This window comes from Sarcophilus harrisii, chromosome 2 (assembly GCF_902635505.1).
Source record: "Sarcophilus harrisii chromosome 2, mSarHar1.11, whole genome shotgun sequence".
Classification (NCBI taxonomy): Eukaryota; Metazoa; Chordata; class Mammalia; order Dasyuromorphia; family Dasyuridae; genus Sarcophilus; species Sarcophilus harrisii.
This window is the reverse complement of record NC_045427.1, coordinates 284,537,111-284,558,277: the sequence shown is the minus strand read 5'-3', so window position 1 is coordinate 284,558,277 and position 21,167 is coordinate 284,537,111. Positions and strand designations below refer to the sequence as shown.

Here is a 21,167-nt window from a genome sequence, read left to right as displayed (position 1 = left end):
TGGAGTGGGGAGAGACTGGAGGCAGGCTAATTACCTGCAGGTTATTATAATAATGTAGGTGTGACATGGGGTCTGCACCTGAGTGATGGAAGTGTCAGAGGAGAAATGCTACAAAGGTGACATACTTCGGTGACAACTCAGCTATGGTTCTTGGGCTAAAGTCGGGGGTTTGAGAGGAAATGATGGGTCCTGGATGACTCTAAGCTTGTAAGTCTGAGGGACTGGGAGGATGGTGTTGTCCACTACAATAACAGGGAAGGTGAGAGGTGGGTAGGTTTAGGGGGAAAGATAAGGGGTTCTGTTTTAGACTTATTAGCTATGTGACAGTAGCACTCACTAGTCGTGTGATCCTAACAAGTCCCTTAACCTCAGTCTGCTTTGGTTAAGGAGAGTAACTATTAAACTTATCTCTCAAGCTTGTTTTGAAGATTAATTTTAAATTGTAATGCTCTTTTCTTTTTTTCCTTCCTCTTTTCCTCCTTTCCTCCTTCAATCCCTCCCTTCTTCCTGCCCTTCCTTCTTTCATTCCTTTCTTTTTTCTTTCCTTTGCATCTTCCTTTCTTTATTACTTTCTTCCTTCTCTTTCCTTTTTATTCCTTATTTCTTCCTTTTTTATTTCCTCCCTCCTTCCCTTCCTTCCTCTTCCGTCTTCCTTCCTTCCTTTCTTCATCTTTCCTTTCATTTCAAGAGTTTTTAAAAAAATAACTATCACTGTATGTCAAAAGCTTCTGGTTTGGGGGGTGGGGAGAGAGATTCCTCATTCTTTTGATATATCTGTCTATATGTACATGTTTCTCTATTTCAGTTGCACCAGCTCAGAGGTACCTGTGTCTGTATGACATATCAGCTTTCTCCATCTTCCCTTTCTAGAGCTATTGGGAATTGAAGATCTTTCCAAACCAGACTATGGGGAACCTGTGATACTTAAGCCAGGAGATGTCCCAGTGTTTTGGGCCTCAGAGGTGACAAGCCTGGAAGCTGTTAGCAGCTGCAGTAAGTATAACCTCATTATGACTTCTTTCCCAGAAAAGGTGATATGATCTGGCTGAATTAATGGCCATGATCTTTGTTAGGTTTTCCACTCCTAATTTTTATTATATCATCATATTAAAGTCAATTTATAACTATACCTTCTATTCCTTCTAACTGCCCTGACAAAGGTAAAGTTCTCAAGAGTTACATATATCATCTTCCCATGTAGAGATGTATACATTCTGACCTTTAAAAAAAGTTTTTTCCTTCCCTTTTTACCTTTTTATGTTTCTCCTGAGTCTTGTATTTGAAGATGAGATTTTTTTGTTCATCAAAAATGATTGAAAACACTCTATTTCATTGAATATCCATCTTTTCCCTTGAAAGATAATGCTTAGGTTTACTGAGTAGTTGATTCTTTGCTGTAATCCAAGCTCCTTTGTCCTCTGGAATATCATATTCCATGCTCTTTGATCCTTCAATGTGGAAGTTACTAGGTTCTGGGTAATTCTGATTGTGGCTTCTTGATATTTGTTTCTTTCTGCTTGCAAGAATTCTTGCAGTATTCTCTTTGATATGACAATACTGAACTTGAATTACAATACTCCTTGAAGTTTTCATTTTAGGATCTCTTTCAGGAGATGATTGGTGCATTATTTCAATGACTATTTTACCCTCTGGTTCTAGGATGTCAGGGCAGTTTTCCTTCATGATTTCTTGAAAAATGTTATCCAGGCTCTTTTTTCACACAGCTTTCAAATAGTCTAGTAATTCTTAGATTTTCTCTCCTGGATCTATTTTCCAGGTCAGTTGTTTTTCCAATGAAGTATTTTACATTTTCTTATATATTTTTTCTTTTGGGGGGGCTTTGTTTGACTAATTCTTGATTTCTCATTGAGTCATTCACTTCCATTTGTCCAATTCTATTTCTTAGTGAATTATTTTCTTTTGTATTTGGCCAATTGTACTTTTAAAGGAGTTGTTTTGTTCAGTGGATTTTTTCCCATTTCACCAATATTTCAAGGAGTTGTTTTTTTTTTTCCATTTTGCCAAATTTATTTTTTAAGTTGTTTTCTTCAATGTGTTTCTTTTCAAAAGTATTGACTCTTTTCCCCACACTTTCATACTTCTCCTACATAGCACTTGTTTCTTTTCCTCCATTTTTCTTCTGTCTCTTTTAAGATCTTTTTATGAACTCTTTCAAAAGAGTATTTTGAACTGTAGGCCAGCTCCCATTCCCCTTTGAAGCTTCACCTGAAGGCATTTTATCTTTGATGTCCTCTTCAGGGTTTGTGTTCTGATCTTCTCTGCCTCCACAGTAGCTTTCTATAGGCAGAATTCTTTTTGCCTTTTTGTTCATTTTTAAAAGTTGAGCTCTGTTCCTAGGGCAGAAGAGAAATTACTCCTTGGTTTCTGGGTGACAGATATAGGAGCTCCTTAGCTTCTGGCAGGAAAAGAGTTGGCTTGGAAAATTTGGATGAACAATCCTTCCTCCTCCTACCTTCCTCCCTATGATGCAAGATCCGTCAAGAGTCTTCATCATTATAAAACCACATTTCCATACCAGGTTTGAGATTTGTCTCCCAAACTCATTACCTTATTGCTCCTTCGGTCCAGTGATCTGTAGTATATAAATTGTTTAGTTCTTAAGTCATATTGGAGTTTTCATGACTTCATAGACTATATCATGCCAGTATTGTTAATATTTCTACCATGGAGTGCTCACTCAATGCTTTTCCTTTAAGTTTATGGATCTCATATGAATCTATCTCTTTAACATACAAAGCTAATACAAAGCTAAATTTGAATAAGATATATATTCTTTTAGAGTCAAATTTCTATTGAAAAGTCCCATTTTTTTTTTTTTTTTTACCAAAGTTCTATGACACTTAAAGTTTTCTTCCTTGTTGCTAATTTACCTTATTTCTTACCATATCTGATACCTTTGTAAGTAGACATCAGAGACTGGATTTTTATTGTTGGTTCTCTTCTTTCTGTATCTCTTCTGTTCTTTCATATGCATGGGTAAATATTGGACTTTTCTTCCACTATTTTTTGTGTGTTGAAACTGCTAAACTTTATGATATCAGGCTTGTCAAATCTATGGAGGTTCCTTCTGCTTTCGCTTCTTCCCTTTCCAGTTTAAATCCCTCCTAGTTAGATTCACAAGCCATAAAGAAAATGTTTTTACTGGACTTTTAATTTTTATTTTATTATTAAAGAGTATTTTTATTTTTTATTTTTCCCCCAGTTACACATCAAGGAAAATTTTAACATTCATTTTTACAAGATTTTGAGTTCCAAATTTTTCTCCTTCCCTCCTTTTTCTCCCCTCTTCTGAAGATGGTAGGCAGTTTGATATGGTTTATTCATATGATATCATGTAAAACATATTTCCATATTACACAGTTGTGAAAGAAACATCAAAAGGGTAAGAAAGACATGAAAAAGGAAAAAGTAAGTGAAAAATATGCTTTGATCTGCATTCAGAGTCCATCAATTCATTATCTGGATATGCATACCATTTTTCTTTGTGAATCCTTTGTACTCATCTTAGATCACTATTGCTGAGAATGGCTTTACTAGCTGTTTTTTAAAAACTTTCTTGCCAAAAGCCCCATAAGTCTTGACTTAAATGATGAACAAATTCATGAAACCTGTTCTTCTGTTTTCACTTTAGTTCCAATGCAAAATGTTAATTTGCTTAAATTACATTTTGTGTCTTTACTAGAGCTTTTTCTGTATTAAAGTGTTGAATGAACTTGGCTCCTATAAGGCCTATGAAATTCAAATATGCTTATGAAATCTAGCAGAAAAGACACTACATTGGGAATAAAGAGATCTGAGTTCTAGTTTTAGCTCTCCCAAAGATATTTGTGTGAATTAGAGTAAGTTCTATCACTTTTCTAGTCTCCCTATTCTGTAAAAAGAGTAGGTTAGATTAAATGTTCTCTTCCTCAAAGAACTTCCAGTTCTTAACATTTTATATTATAATTTTATGAATGAATCAAACAAGAGAATTCAGACATCATCTTCCATTTCTCCCTTATATTTCTCCCAAATTGGTACTGAGTTTTGGGATTCCCTTAACTTGAAGGGCAGATCCTCCAGAAGTAACTACTCTAAGTTCATGGTTTTCTGTGAGGGTATACTCCATGGGAGAACAGACACCTTTAAATGGCAAAAAAACAAAAAATAAACAAAAAAAAACATTTCCTTTATATAAACCTGGAACTCACTGTCCCACAATTAGTATATCAACAGCAGAGAAAAGGGATAGGGAATTTGCTTGGGACCACAGGGAACACGTGGTCAGGGCAGTAACTCATGTGTCTGGTGTTGCAGGACTGATGATGTCTTCTGGTAGTAGCATCCTGTTACTCCCAAAGGCTTGCTCCCCATTTGTTTTCTCTGGACACATAGTCTTCACTGTCTCAGCTGGACTCTCCTTTTACCAGATGCTGCTTTAACAGCATAAAATGTCCTTGAGATGATTCTTGTTGGACACAGCTTCCAGAATTTGAGGATCAGCTAAAATTCTCAGCTGTTTCTTCTTTTTGAGATAATAGGAACTGTCATGTTTATTTGTTGTTGTTATTCCATCATGTCTGATTCTTCATGACCCCATTTGGGATTTTCTTGGCAAAGATACTGGAGTGGTTTGCCATTTTGTTCCCTAGCTCATTTTATAGATGAGGAAAGTGAGGCAAACAGGGTCACACAACTAATAAGTGGTCTGAGGCAGGATTTGAATTCAGGTCCTGTCTCCAGGCCCAGTACTCTATCCACTGAGCCATATAGCTGACCCTCCTTAGTTCATAGGTATGTTTTTTAGTTGTTGTTGTTAAACTATTATTTTTGAAAAGCAGAAATCTGCTTTGGACCAGCAGTATTCTTTGGAGAAAAGGGAAGAAAAACTTGACTTTTTTTCTTCCTTTTGTGAAATCACCTATTTTGTTCTCCTGCAAAACTCTCTCATGTCCAAAAGGCTATTCAAACCTTCAAGTCTCTAGCTCTCTAGAACAGATTTTGAGCAATTTCATTCTATCCCATAGTGAGAGTCCTTTATATCTGCTGATTTTAATCTCCTTAACCTAGACTATAAACCATATAATGACTATTTGTTCAGGAACTAACAATCTATAATATCAACCAATAAACATTTATCAAGTACCTATTATATGCCAGATATTGTGCTAAGCATTGGGGTACCAAAAAAAAGGGCAAAATATAGTTCTTGCTTTCAAGGAGTTTACAATCTAATGGAAGAGACAACATGCAAACAGATATATACAAAACTAGTTATATATAAAATAAATAAGAAATATTTAACACAGGAAAATTACTAAAATTAAGGTGGGCTGGGAAAAGCTTTCTGTAAAAGATGGGATTTTAATGGGGATTTAAAGGAAGCCAAGGAATCAATAGGCAGAGGTGAGAAGAGAAAGTATTCTAGGAATGAGGAGATGGCCAGTGAAAATGCCCAGAGTCAAGAAGTGTCTTGTTCACAAAAGAACCAAGAAACCAGTGTTACATGAAAAGTACATATTGGGGAATAAGGTGTAAGAAAACTGGAAAAGTAGGAGGGGCCTGGATTTGAATGACAAACAGAGCACTTTGTATTTGATCTTTTAGGGAACCACTGGGATTTAATGAATAAGGAGTAACATGGTTGGGTATCATTTTGATGGCTCTGAGATTCAGGATTCTGAAGTTTTGAACTCTTTATCTCTTCTGTTCTTTCATATGCATGGGTAGAAAGCATCACCTGCAAAAAGCTAAGTCCAAGTGGCAAGGTCATAGACTCATTTGTCTGTCAATATACTAACTTTTCACGTTCAGATATAGCCACCCAAAGTCTAGATGACCTTTTAGACTTACTCTTACCCTTGTTTGATAAGGCTCATTTTCCCCTCTCATTTAAAAGTATTCCTTTTCTTCCTTCAACAGAATGCAAGCAACTAGAATGTAAGAATGATTTCATTCTTGTTTTTTATTCCCATTACTTTACACACTACTTTGTATACAGTAGGTACCTAATTAATGTGTACTGAATTGAAATCCCTCTTGTCCCAAGTAGTGAATGGAAATACTTTCAGCTCTTGTCTATTCCAGGGTCACCGCTGGCTTTTACTAGTTCTCCTGGGTATGCGGTTGTTATTGACCAGAAGGATAAAAGGATTCAAGTGAGTCATCCTGGGGAAGTCCTAGCGGTCCAGTGCATTTCCCAAAATCCTCTGCAATACAGTATTACTTCATCTTCCACTGTACAGAAAATTAGAGAACTAGAGAACATAATTGCCAGAGATCCAGGTAAGAAAAACAAACACTCCCTTTCCTCCCTCCAAAAAAAAAAAAAAAAAAAAAAAGAAACTTCCTGAGATCAAGAAGGTGTTTATTACCCTAGAAAACTAAAACTGAAAATAAAAGTTATACTTAGTGTATATATGACTTTTTTATATTAAACATCTGGCTAGGTTGTTGCTAACTTTGTTTCCCACTAAATGGTATTCTGGTGGATCCTTATATAGGAGGTAGGGAAGATGAGCTGGTGGCAAGGACATGTCACATCTCCCAACCAACCATAGCCAGCCATAGCAAATATAATTTGCTGCTGCATTGTCATGGTGAGCCTTAAATGGTTTACTGTGAAGAGTTCCAGAATAGGAATTTACTTAAATCACTTAATTTTACTAGGTCTCGGTTTTCTTGCCTTCAATAATAAGGAATTAAACATAGTGAGAGTGCTAGATTTATAGTTGAAAGATTTTTAATCTTGCTATGAATCTCAACTCTGTCAGTGACTATGTGACCCTGAACCTCAGTTTCCTTCCCTGAAAATAAGCGATTTATTACAGCAATAGAGGCAAACACAACTTTTCATAAAATCCATTCTTTGTTCACGGCAAAAAATGCTAAAAAGAATAAATATAGAAAGTTTCTACTTCAAAACAATAAGCCAAGAGTCAACATAATATATAATTACTATTGTTGAGTCATAGTCAAGTCTGGCTCTTTGTGATCCCATTTGGATTAAGTGACTTGCTCAGGATGATGCAGCTAATAAGTGCCTTCGTCTGGATTTGAACTTCCTGTTCCTGTCCTGCTATCTATTCACCCAACCACCTAGCTGCTTCTATAATTGGAAACATTCCCAATAAAAAAAAGTACAAAGTGAAGATGCCCATTCTCATGATTTTAATATTTTCATTCTGACAGTATTAGAAAATTTCAAGATCATTATAGTATAGGAAAAAGGTATTAAAGGGATTGACATTACAGATGAAGAAGTCAAAATACAATTATTTGGATATGACATGACAATGTATGTAGAAAATTTGACTTCCTCTACAAAAAAGAATAGATTTAAGCCAAATTTAGAATATAAAGTTAACTCACAATCATTCCTAAGTAATAGTAGAAAAAAGATTTTTTTTAAAAAGGGAAACTCATTTTAATGTAACTCTAGAAATTATAAAATATTTAGGAATTTACCTCTCTAGTCATACCAAAAAAAAAAAAATCTGCATAAGAACAACTATAAAAATTATAATGGCCTTGCACTTCCTTATATATAGGACTATATAGGGGATTGGATTAAATGGAGTTCTGGGACTCTACTTGGTATTTAAGAACTGTGGATCTTTTGAAACTTTTTAATGCAGATCCTGGGGAAGGCGATTGAAAAGACAGTTTTTGAGCTACCTCATGCCTCTAGAGAACTCCCACTGAGGAAATTCCTTCTATCAATATAGATTGGTACCTTCTTTACACCTCAGAGGTGCCTGGAACATTGAAAGGAAGTGACTTGCTCTGGTTCACATAGCCAGCATGTGTCATAGACAGGGCCTGAACCAAAGATTTCCTGATTAAGAGAAATACTTTTCCCCACTTAATGTATTTTATTTTTTTCTAATTACATATAAAGAAAGTTTTCAAATTTACTGTAATAAGATTTTGAGTTCCAATTTTTTCTCCCTTCCTCCATTGCCTTCCCAAGATGGCAAACAATATGATATAGGTTTTATACGTATAGTCATATTAAACATAATTCCACATTAGTCATATTGCAAAAAAAAAAAAGAATCAGAATGAAAGCAAAAAATCACAACAAAGAAAAAAACAAATAAAAAGGAAAATATTATACTTTGATCTGCATTTAGACTTCATAGTTCCTTTTCTAGGTGTGGATAGCATTTTCCATCATGAGTCTTTTAGAATTGTCTTAGATCGTTGGATTGCTGAGAAGAGTTAAGTAAATCAAAGTTGATTATTGTACAATGTTGTTGTTCCCATGTATGATGTTCTTCTGGTTCTCCTCACTTCACTCAGTATCAGTTTATGTAAGTCCATCCAGGATTTTCTGAAATCCACCTCCTCAAAGCCACATTTTTAATCATTATCCCATACTGCCTCTCTGAGACTTTTCAGACCCCTGGGCATTGGGGTAAGGATAGATTTAGCTTAGGATGGATTGGAAGTTGAGGCAGACCATTCTTCCTCTCCTTGCTCAGCACCTCTTTCTTTACTCCCAGATCAGATAAATTGTATATATATATGTATGTACATGTTATATATATATATTATACATTATATGTTATGTATTATTGAATATAATATGTTACATATTATTATTATGTATTATTTATATTATTATGTATATATTGTACACATATTATATATATTATGTATTATGTATATAATATTACATATTATTATTACATATAATTATGTTACATATTATACATATAATATATTATTATATATTTTTTATCTTACCCGCCCAAGTTTCCACTAAACCCCTGAAACTAAAACCTGCACTCCATCCCATTCGGAAACTGCAGAACAACTAACAATTACCTTGGTCGGATTGCTATGATTGTGCCAGCCACCATCTTTGTAGCCACATGCTGGTGCCTAAGAGTGAGCAAACTTAGACTACTTCAAGATATTCAGGGGGGCCTTCTTGGGGCTTCAGACGAGGGTTCCTCGGATGGTTATGTTTGTTACTTGTTTGAGAACGGTCACAGAGAGAGGCCTGCAAGAGGCTCAACTCTCAGAGGAACTTCATATAATCAGTCCTTTTCTACATCTTAAATTAAAATCACCTGTGACCAGCAGAGGGAGCTAAGTACGTTCAATATACTTATTCCATGAGGAATTTAGAACCTATAATACTACCACATCTGGGAAGGAAGTTAGAGACCATGTAGTTCAGGGGTGTTTAACTTTCTCTGAACTTGTAAAAAAAACTGATGAACATATTTCAATATAATTGGTTTCCTTTGTGTATTTTGTTTTATGAATTTAAAAACATTCTGAAAAAGGGTCAAAGGGCTTCATCAAATCACCAGAGGGGTCTGTGACACAAAAAAACTTTAAAATTCCTGATCTATCCTAAACTTTTCATTTTATATATGAAGAAGCTGAAGTTGGTTGGAGGGGAGGAATTAAAGGTATTTATTGTATCTTCACTGTAGCATTAGTATCCAGGGGTCCTCAAACTTTTTAAATAGGGGCCAGTTCACTGTCCCTCAGACTGTTGGAGGGCCGGACTATAGTAAAAACAAAAACTTTGCTTTGTGGGCCTTTAAATAAAGAAACTTCATAGCCCTGGGTGAGGGGGATAATCGTCCTCAGCTGCCGCATCTGGCCTGTGGGCGTAGTTTGAGGACCCCTGGGACATGGGAAGGAAATTAGAGTCCATATAGTTCGGGCTGCTTAATTTTATAGTCTGTGAACTTTTTAAAAAATTGATTAACATATTTCAATATAGCTGGTTTCCTTTAAGTTTTTAAAATTAATTAACATTTCAATATCATTGATTTTCTTTGTATATTTTGTTTTATGAATTTAAAAATATACTGAAAGAGGGTTGAAGGACTTCATCAAATCACCAAAAGGGTCCATGACACAAAAAAGTTAACAATGCTTGATCTATTCCATTCTTTTCATTTTATATATGAAGAAGCTGAAGATGGAGGGAAGGGAGGAATTAAAGTACTTATTGTATTTTTACTGCAGTAATAGTGTAGACAAGTGACTTAAGAGTTTTTATTGGATAGAAAAAAACAGACTTCTGGATTTGGAAACAGACATTCTGGATTTAGATCCTAGATGTTACTATTTGTGTGAACTTGGCCAGAAATGTGCTATAGTCAGCTGTAATCAGCAGAACTGATTTTTAAATTTTTGGTGTAAGCATTTACACATCTGAAATCCTCAAAGTTACAAAATAGTGATTTGGGGTTTTTTGTTGTTGTTGATTGACTTAAGTGATGGAGAAAATGTTAATAGTTCAGGTTAAACTTAAAAATGTATATTGCATTCATTTGTTTTTTATTCCTTTTGGCTTTCTGTAGTTTCCTTATCTGTAAAGTAAGAAGTTTGTACTAAATCTCTTTCAGCTTTAAATCCAATCCTGAAAGTAGCAGTTCTGGATTTGTAGGCAACAGACTGCATTAGTGTCTCAGTCTTACCATCTCTATGGCCTCCGGCACAGCATAGTCTCTAAGCTCCATTTTTAGCGTCTATCTGGGACTTCTGGTGCTTAGATCTCGGTGTGAGGAAGGAATCCTCTGAAGCCCTCTCGAATTCCCCTCCAAACAAATAGAAAAAATGCCTCAAGGAGCAGGGAAACAACCTACCCGCCTGACAGTAAAGGTCTGTCTCAGTGGGACCCGAGGGCACTGACGTCCAGCCTCAGCAGGGGTCTGCAGCAAGGCACCAATCTTCCGCAATCCACCAGCAAGATTCCATCTGCCTGCAAACCAGCAGCCCCCCAGGCAACTGAGCAATCTGTACAGCCCAGCAAGGCCCCACCCCACTGACCCCACCACCTCCAACAAGCCACCAGCAAGGTTGGAACCCATTGCTGACCAGTAGTGAAGTCCCTCCCTGGGGCTAGCCAACAGTGCAATCCTGCTCCTGGGGCCTACCGGCAGAGACCCTGTTTCCATAACAATATAGCAGCAGGACTCCAGCTCTTAGTCAGGTCAGCAATAAAATTACTTCTCCAGGGCTTGCTAGTAGAGCCGATCTGTTTCCATAGCAACCCAGGAGCAGGGTCCCATCTCTGGGGCAGACCAGCAACAAGATCCCTCCAGGGCCAACCAGAAAGATTTTGTTACCATAGCAACCCAACAGCAAGTCACAGCCTCTGGAGCAGGGCAACATAATCTGACCCCCCCAGGGGAGGCCCTCAAGGAGGCCTTTCCCCCTCCCCCAAAGAAGCCAGAGGGGGAGTCTTTCCTCCAGAGAAAGTAAATTGCTAAAGCCTGAAGGCCAGTGAAACCCAGTAGTAAAACCCAGATCCCTAGCACAAAAGGCCTGGGACAATGCAGGACCAGAATTCAACTTTCACATAAAAATACTATGTGTTTCACATAAAAATATCAAGTCACTAAAAATGGCAGAAAAAAGAGCAAAAAACAAACAAAAAAAGAGCTTCATTATAGAAGGTTACTGTGATGAGAGGGAGGATCAAAGCATAAACTTAGAAAAGGACAATAGTACCAGAATGACTACATGGAAAGCATCAAAGAAAAGTGTATTTTGGTCCCAGACCAAAAAAGAATTCCTGGAATAGCTTAAAAGGGACTTTTAAAAGCAATTAGAGAAGTAGAAGAAAAATTGGGGAAAGAAATGAGAATAATGCAAGAGAATCATGAAAAAAGCAGTCTAAAGCATGGGAAAAGATATACAAAAATTTACTAAGGAAAATAGCTCCCTGAAAAATTGAATTGACCAAATGGAAAAGAAAACACAAAAGCTCACTGAAGAAAATAATTCCCTAAAAATTAGAATTGAACAAGTGGAAACTAATGATTCTGTGAAGCATAAAGATATAATAAAACAAGATCAAAAAGTTAAAAAAGAAAATGTATAATTTCTCAGTGGATAAATAACTGGTTTAGAAAATACATCTAGGAGAGACAATAAGAATTATTGTACAATCCAAAAGCCATGATTTAAAAAAAAAAACCTGGAAAACATCTTTCAGGAAATTATTTTAAAAAACTGCCCTGATATATTAAAAACAAAAGGTAAAAAAGAAATTGAAAGAATCACTATCTGAAAAAGATTCCAAAATGAAAACTTCCAGGAATATCATAGCTAAATCTCAGAGTTTACAGATCAAGGAGAAAGTATTAGAAGCAACAACAACAACAACAACAACAACAACAAAATTCAAATATCAAGGAGCTATAGTCAGGATTACACAGGATTTGGCAGCTTCCATATTAAAGAACTGAATGGCTTGGAATATGGTAAACCAGAAGGCAAAGGTATTAGGATTACAACCAAGAATCACCTATCCAGCAAAAAATATAATCTTCTGGGAAAGGAATAAATATTTAATGAAATAGAGGACTTTCAAGCATTTCTAATTTAAGAACCAGTGCTGAATTAAAAAAAAATTAACCTCCAAATACAAGACTCTAGGGAAACATAAAAAGATTAAAAAAAAAACCTAGAAAAAAGAAAACATAAGAAATTCAATAAGGTTAAACTATTTATATTTCTATATGGCAAAGTAATATGTATAACTGTTAATAACATTATTAATCCAAGAGAAATAAGAAGGAGTATACAGGGACAAAGGATGTGGATATAATGTGATTTTTATGGAATAATATCCCAAAAATAAAATAAAGGGATGAGAAAAAATTACATTGGAAGAAGAAGGGGGAGGGAGATTGAATGGGATAAGTTATCCGACATAAAGAGCTATTATAATTCAAGGGAAGAGAAGGGGATAACAGGGAAAGCTTAAAACCTTAATCTCATCAAAATTGGCTCAGAGAGAATAATATACTCATTCAGTTGGATATAAAAATCTATTTTTATAAGGAAATAAAAAGGGACAGGGAAAATAAAAGGAGGAGGAAGAATTGGTAAAAGGAAAGATATAGTGGGGAAGGTAGTGATCATAAGTTGGGGATAAGAAAGGATCGGTTAAACAAGCAAAAAAATAGCACGAAGGGAAATAGTTACAAATATAAATGTGAATGGAATGAACTCACCCATAAAACAAGTAGATATCAGAATAGATTAAAAAACAGATTCCTACAATATGTTGTTCTCAAGAAACACATTTACACAAAATCTAATTATGCTTTAATTGAAGCAAAGAAAGCAGGGATAGCAATCATGATCTCAGACAAAGCAAAAGCAAAAATAGATCTAATTTTAAAAGATGAAGAAGGAAACTATCTTGCTCATAGACAATGAAGTCATACCAATACTAAATATATATGCCAAATGGTATAGCATCTAAATTTTTGAAGGAGAGGTTGAATGAGTTATGGGAAGAAATAGATAATGAAACTATAGTAATGGAGTACCTCAATTTTCCTCAATTTATATCTCAATTTAGATAAATCTAACCAAATTTAAACCAATCTAACCATGAAATAAGAAGTAAATAAAATTCTAGAAAAGTTAAATATAATGGATTTCTGGAGAAAATTGAATAGAAATAGAAATAAATATTTTTCATATTAGTATATAGCACCTGCACAAAAATTGACTTGTATTAGAACAGAAAATCTTACAAGTGCTGAATAGCAGAAATAGTCAATTATTCTTTTTAGATCATACAATAATGATTAATTCAATAAAATTTCAATCAATAATGTACAATGGAAAGAGAGACTAAAATTAATTGGAAATTAAATAATCTAAGCCTAAAAACTCAATGGGTCAAAGAACAAATCATAGAATTGTTCATTTCATTAAAAAAGAAAATAACAGTAATGATACAACATACCAACATTTATGAGATGCAACCAAAGAGGAAATTGGGAAACACACATACACATACACATACACACACACAAAAATATATGTGTGTGTGTGTTTATATCAATAAAGTAAAATCAATGAATTGGGCAATGCAAACTAAAAAAATCAATGAATTGGGAATGCAAACTAAAAAAAAAACTAGAAAAAGAAAATTTAAAATCCTCAATTAAACACAAAATTAGAAATCTTTTTTAATTCAATAGTATTTAATTTTTCCAATCACATGTAAAAATAAGTTTCAACATTCATTTTTGTAAGATTTTGAGTTCCAAATTTTTTTTCTCTCAACCTCCCTTATTTCCTCCCTTCTCTCTGATATAGGTAGTACATGTATAATAATTTTAAACATATTTCCATATTAATTATTTTTGTGAAAGAAAAATTAGAACAAAAGGGAAAAACTACGAGAAAGAAAAAGCAAATAAACAAAAAAGTGAAAATAGCATGCAGTTTTCAGACAAAGAAATCAAAATTATCTACAATCATAAAAAAATTTAAAAGTTAAATTACTATTGATCAGAGAAATGTAAATTAAAACAACTCATACCTATCACAGAGGCTTATAGGACAAAAAGGAAAATGTATTTTGGAGGACATGTGGGAAAACAGAATCAGGAGAACATTGTATACACAGCAATTTTGTTCAATGAAGAATTGTGAATGACTTAGCTTTTCTCAGCAACACAATGATCCAACCAATTCCAAGAAACTAATGATGTAACATGTCATCTGCCTCCAAAGAAAGAACTAATATTGATTGAATACAGACTGAAGAATGACATTTTTCACTTTCTTCAATTTTTTTCTTTTTTCGAGTCATCTTGTAAAAAATAATTAATATGGAGATGTTTTACATAATTGCACATGTATAACCTATATCTGATTGCTTACCATCTCAGGGAAAGTGAGGGGAGGGATAGAATTTGAACTCCAAAATTTAAATAAAAATGTTACAAAATCAGAGAAAAAAAACACATTTATATGTAAGATATACTTGTGCCAGTGTTGTCTAAATATAAAGAAAGTCAAATCACATGTATCTAATTTGGTCTCTAGCCTCCCCCCTCCCCAAGTATGACTGTGATTTCTGCCTTAGAGGGGAGGAAGAAGATGACTGTGGCTAATCACTCACTCCTTCCCTTGATTTATCTCCAAGAAGGATATCAATATCTGACCAGAATTATATTTTTTATCTTTAAGTCTAGATGTACAGTCATGTACAGTCGGCTCAGAATAAAAATGAGAGTCTCTGGGGTTGAAAGTACTAGAAGTCAAGGGACATATTAGGGAGGCGGACAGCTTCCTCTACCTGTAAGTGGTTCTGGACACCCTTACAGGTATTTAAAAGCTGTCTTTGACATCTTGAAACTGATTTTCTTGGACTTCTCCATTTTCAGTCTGCCATCAACTTTTCTTCATAATCTCAGTGTCTTGGACTCTGAGGTCACTCAGTCAACTGGGAGCTGAGTCTCCTTACATGTATTACATCAAGTATGGGGTTGAGTATTAATTATAAAATGAGGTATTACATGATCTCTGAAGTCCTTTCTAGTTCCAAACTCTAGAATCCTGATAGAATCCTAAGATCTATAAAAATATAGAGCCAAAACTAGAAACCAAGAGCCTTATTTTCCAGAATATTTTTTTCATTATAACACACTAATAATCATATAAAAGAGAAAGGACTGATCGAACAAAAATTTATCTCATTCTAGATCATATTCATTTACTCTGGCTTCTGTATTTTATCTTTGTGGCCAATTTTGACCAGTAGCTACCTTACATACTTTCCATCCATCCGTCAACAAGTATTTAAGGAACGAGTGAAGCTCATGATTTCCTATGGTTCCATCTTTCTGAAAGTAGAGAGAGGACTGAACTTCCCAGAAGTACTAATAGATCATAGATTAGAATGTGGCTGACCATAAATCTTATCATAGTAAATAAAGAACTGGGCTTGAATACAGAAAGACCTGGACTCAAGTTCTGTACTAGGGTTAGCAGTTATGTAATCCTACAGCAAATTCATGATTTTTTCCAGATCTCCGTTTCCTCATTTTTAAAATGAGGATAATAAAAACACCTATTTCACAGGGTTGTTATGAGACTTGAATAAGATGATGTACATAAAATATTTTTCAAACTTTAAAAAGCATTCTTACATGTGGACTATGATGATGGTGATGGAGTAGCTTATAAAGCTAGCATTGCTTCTACAGTTTAAAGTTTATGGTAGAATGAGCTCTCCATGAATGAAGGACTTCCCAAGGCTAAGAGTTATAATCTAATGGATAGTGCTTTCCTAGTTAGTCCCCACCATCAATGCAAAGGAAGGATAAAGGTAGCAGAGTCCAACCATGGTGGAGATGGTTGAGTTATCTGCATTACCTTAAAATAAAACATCTTTGGATTTTCTGTGCCAGCAGTGATGGCTGGATGTACAGTCACAAACTAGCCTCCTGCCAAATCACAGGACATTGCTCTTAGACTTAAAAACAATTTGGAGATCTGAGACCTCTATATATTCACAAAGAGTTTTAGAGCTAGTCATGTATGTGTGTGTATATTTGTGTGTATACACATATATAAAGTGGCTTGTACAAATAGTTGAAATGTTCTCAATTACCTACTGGTAATTCTTTCTCCTCATGTGTGTGTGTGATAAGAGACAAGGACCACTAATGTTAACATTGGCTCACATACAAGGCTGCTGGATAGGAAAGTGTTATATAATACTTTCCAAACAGAAAACATTTGGGTATGGACCACATCCTTGCTTTTCTCTCCTATTGCAGATAAAAAACAGGTGACTGGATAGTATCATCTTGTCAGTCTGAAACATAAAGCTTTGGAAAAATAGGATTATAAATAAACTTGGGAAACAAAGTGATACTTTTTGCTGGAGGGCCTCTTTAATTCTAGAAAATAGCAAGTCCTTTAAATTTCATATGATTTTAAGTAAGCTGTTATTAGAAAAATGGATATTGAACATTAAAAGTAATAGCAATAGTACCAGTAACTGGCATATATATGTATGTGTGTGTGTGTGTGTATATATATATATATATATATATATATATATATATATATAGTGCTTTAAGGTTTGAAAAGGGCTTTATATATATTATCTCATTTGAGTGTTACTATTGAAACCTTGTGGGAAAAGTGCTACAGATATTATCTATATTTTACAGATTCTGAAGCTGGTAGCTTAATTCACTTGTCCAGGGTCACAGAACTAGTTTCTAATTGAAACGCAGGACTTCTTGTCTCAAAATTCAGCACTAAATCCACTATGCTTTAATGATTCAGTGTTTATATTTGGGTCTCAAATATAGAGTCTGGTTTTATAGAAAGAGATGTAGCTTATTTGCATACTAGCTATATATGAGTCTTACTTTTAGCTTCAGTTTTTTCATCTATAAAACATGATACTCTCTGAAAGTCTGAATTGTAGATCTGGTGCTGACCCATGCTGGATGAGGGAATTCCTCAGCAAGAGCTCCCTCTACAAATAAAATCAGAAATTAACCCCCAAAATCAATAAACCATGTCTCAAAGCCTCCAGTTTCCTAATCTGTAAAGTGAAATACCATAGCTAGTACTATCTATATCCTGTTTTTTAATGAGAAAATACAGTATAAATCTTAAAAGTGCTACATACAATGATCAATTATTATTATTGTTGTTATTGTCATTATTCCTTGCTTTGCATGGAGATTTGCTTTACATTTGCATCACCTTTTCCATAAAGATGAAAGTTTTACTAGGAGAAGATTGAATTCAGACTAAACAACCCTGGCAATTTAGTAAGAGTCTTAGGAGGATGTGATTCCAGCTGTGAATAACTTCAACTCATCAGCGCCATTGTCTTTCCTTCTGATATTGTTCTTCTTTGATATTTATGCCAAAAATAATTTTAAAGCAAAGAAAAATAATATTCAACACACATAAGCAATTAACCCTTTTTTCTATCTTTTAAAAATATTTGTAAGAGAAAGCTTTTGTAATTTTAGGGAACCGAGGAATAAAGCATCTGTTCAACAAAGATGAACTGCTGAAGGCTTCTCTGTCCCTGTCCCATGCTCATTCAGTGCTCATCACCACTGGGTTCCCCACCCATTTCACTCACGATCCACCTGAAGAGACTGATGGTCCTCCGGGAGCCATTGCAATGGCTGCCATTTTGCAAGCTTTAGGAAAGGAGGTTGCCATTGTTGTTGATGAGAGAGCCATGAACCTGCATAGAAAGATTATTGAAGACTCCGTCGATCAAGGTGAGTTGAGCCAAATGAGAAGCATGTATCCATGAATTACATACTTTTTCTCTAGTAATAGTCTCAGCTCTCTAGATTAGCATTAGGCTGTAGAAGAGTTCTGAATTCAATTTTGTTCAAAACTATAAACCTTATTAAGTGGCTTCTAATTGCTAGACAATCCCTGTCTCCCAGCTCTGCCCTTTTGGTGGGTCGTTGTTCTGTCATTAAGTTTTGTCTGACTCTTCATGACCTTATGGCCTGTAGCCCACCAATGCTGTCCATGGAGTCACTAAGAGTCTGGCACAACTGAAAAATATTGGAGTGGTTTACCATTCCCTCCTCCAGTTCATTTTACAAATGTGGAAACTGAGGCAAACAGGTTAAGTGACCTGCCCAGGGTCACTAGACACTAACAGTGTCTAGACTAGATTTAAACTCAGGTTTTCCTGCCTCCAGACCCAGCTCTCTATCCATTGAGTCATCTAACTGCCTCTTTTGGGCATCTTGAGCTGGAGTGGGGATGCTTATTGGTTTATTAAAGCATCTAGAAATAGGTAAATATGTTGTCCGCTTGAGGTCACTCCCCATGTCTACCTCATTACCTCCTGATTCCCAGTGGTGTTCAAGGGAAGAGAATAAGTATTCTAATCTTTTTTTTCCCATAACCTGCTTCTTTAGCCTTTCTGTCCCCAACAATTTACACTCTCAAAGAAGTTTTTATATTTTTACTCTAATAATAAAAAGGCCTTAGTCCCACAAAGTTATTGGTTTAAAATCACTGAGACACTAGAGAAGCAACATCAGCACATAGATTTGTTATACAGAACATGCAACTTAAAGGAACTTGAGAGGTCATTGAGTCCAGTCTTTTTATGTTCCAGATAAAGAAACTGAGGCAGACAGAGGTTCGGTGTCAGACAGCAGTCTTACACTCTATTCAAACCATTTTATGTCAGCTTCTGCCAGCTATACCACTGACTCAAGGTCAAAGCCAATCACTGTACCACTTTGGTACTAGGTTTCCTTCTCCATGAAATCATTTGATCTTAATAGATTCTTCCATATTTGAAGTATGGTGACTTTCCTATTAGGCTCGTAGATTTAGGAAGTAAGCAAAAAAGGTTTTGACTCCAATTCTTACAGCTGCCTTGATTGATTATTATTATTATTAATTTATTTTTTGCTGACCAAGTTCCTAGCGTCACCTTGATTCACTGTACTCAATCTCTTGAATCTCAAGCTGTGGACTCCCACTGTACATAAATTCTGATCCCCATCTAGCCCAGTTTGTGACTTGAATGGATGATTTGATATAGTGCATTTTGGAAAGCTTTCATTAAATTTGGCAAGAAAAGATGTCTTTCAAAAGACTGTGACTTGAATATAAATAACTTTCAATTATCTGGGGAAAATCTAGATTGTGAGGTAGTGCTGAACAAAAATTCCATCTGGATGAGAATGAGGGTATTCACCCACTTATTATAATCCCCACTCAAGATAAATTTTGGTTGATTATATAATCTGGATACTTATTGCTGTTCTGTAATTTTACTCTTATTGACTGTCACTCATTTTCCAGAATTCCTCTTCTCATTGTCTGGAGCACTCCTTCACCCTCAAGCTTAATGGTATAGCTTCCTTAATTGAAAAAATTGAAGGCATTCTAAGAGAATTCCCTCAACATTCTTCAGTATCACTATCCATCCTCATCTCTCTCCATCCATCCTGTCTCAGAAGAAGAAATGATCTTCTCCTTGTTATGATTATATTCACCTTTGATTCATCACCTTCTGCCTTCCTGAAGACCTTGCAATATCCCTTCTCTTACATTTATTTTCATTTTCTCCCTTTTCAATGCTTACTTCCTCTTCTGGGCTTAGCCTAGATCAGGCTAGTTCACATAAGTATGAAATTAGAGTGGCATGAAACACTCATAGGCCATAATATTCAGTAAAGTAAATTTATTTATAATAAAATGTTTTAAAATATATGATTATTAATTCAAATGGATGATAGTCTCCTGTGGCCTTTTGCCATAGAAATATTGGTTGGAAAGACATCCTTTAAGGTTGTGAGTATTCCAATAAACTACCACATACCAACTCTTCATAAGGAAATCCTTCCAGTGGTCCCTTAAACAAACTAAACCCCAAGGTTGGCCTTGTTGGCCCATAAAGAAAAACCAGCCCAACTTATGTAAAAGATGCTGCCCATACCTCTGCTACCAAACTCCCCAACTGTCTTCAGACAGGCCCAGGTCTCCCTTGACCAAAAAACATCTGTTCCTGGGGTCTTAACTATTTGATGCCCACCTGATGGGCATCTACTCATTTTCCAATTCTTTGCCACCACAAAAAGAGCTGCTTCAAATATTTGTACACATGTGGGTTCTTCCCCCTTTTTTATGATCTCTCTGGGATATAGACTCAATAATGACATTCTGAATCAAGGAGTTTGCACAGGTTTATAGTCCTTTGGGCTTAGTGTCAAATTGCTGTCCAGAATGGTTGGATCAGTTCACAACTTCACCAACAATGCATTAATGCCCCAGTTTTCCTGCATCCCCTCCAACATTTACATTGTCTTTTCCTATCATTTTAGGTAATCTGAGAGGTGGGCGGGGCCACTTTCTCTTAATGGAAGAAAATTAATGGGGATTTTCTCCCTTGACTTCCGAAATAACATATTCCTGATTCTCTAACTATTGCTCTAATCAACTTTTCTTTGTGACTCTTGTTTTCTTCCCATTCTCTTTAAGATGAGTATTTCCTAAAGTTATATCTTTCAAATTTTCTCTTTTTATTCTTTGTTCTTGGTAATCTTTATGGTTTCAATAATGACTTACATGTAGATAAGTCATATATATGCATAAATACATGCTCACATATATGTATGTATGTATATGTGCATATATATAGTAAAAGAGGAGAAAGGGGAGGAACAGAGGGAGAGAGGTTGCTGGACAAGGAATCAGGAAAACCTGACTGACTTCAGATACTTCTTAACTAACTTCATGAACAAGTTTGGGCAAGTCACTTAATGTTTATTTCAATTTACTCATCTATAAAATAAGGATAATAATACTCCCCATCTCCTTGGATTATTGTGACATAAAATGAGATAATGTTT

General features: G+C 35.2%; 1 protein-coding gene across 7 annotated transcripts in view; it reads left to right on the top strand.

The window, feature by feature from the left end:
• The window catches only part of DGLUCY (D-glutamate cyclase), a 171,042-nt gene that overhangs the window by 110,165 nt on the left and 39,710 nt on the right, over positions 1 to 21,167 (top strand). For all 7 annotated transcript variants that reach the window (XM_023501480.2, XM_031952349.1, XM_012547327.3 and 4 more), the window contains 3 exons: positions 871 to 993; positions 6,088 to 6,285; positions 17,796 to 18,056. In XM_023501480.2, the coding sequence (XP_023357248.2) occupies positions 871 to 993; positions 6,088 to 6,285; positions 17,796 to 18,056 (582 nt within the window). The remainder of the gene's footprint in view (positions 1 to 870; positions 994 to 6,087; positions 6,286 to 17,795; positions 18,057 to 21,167) is intronic.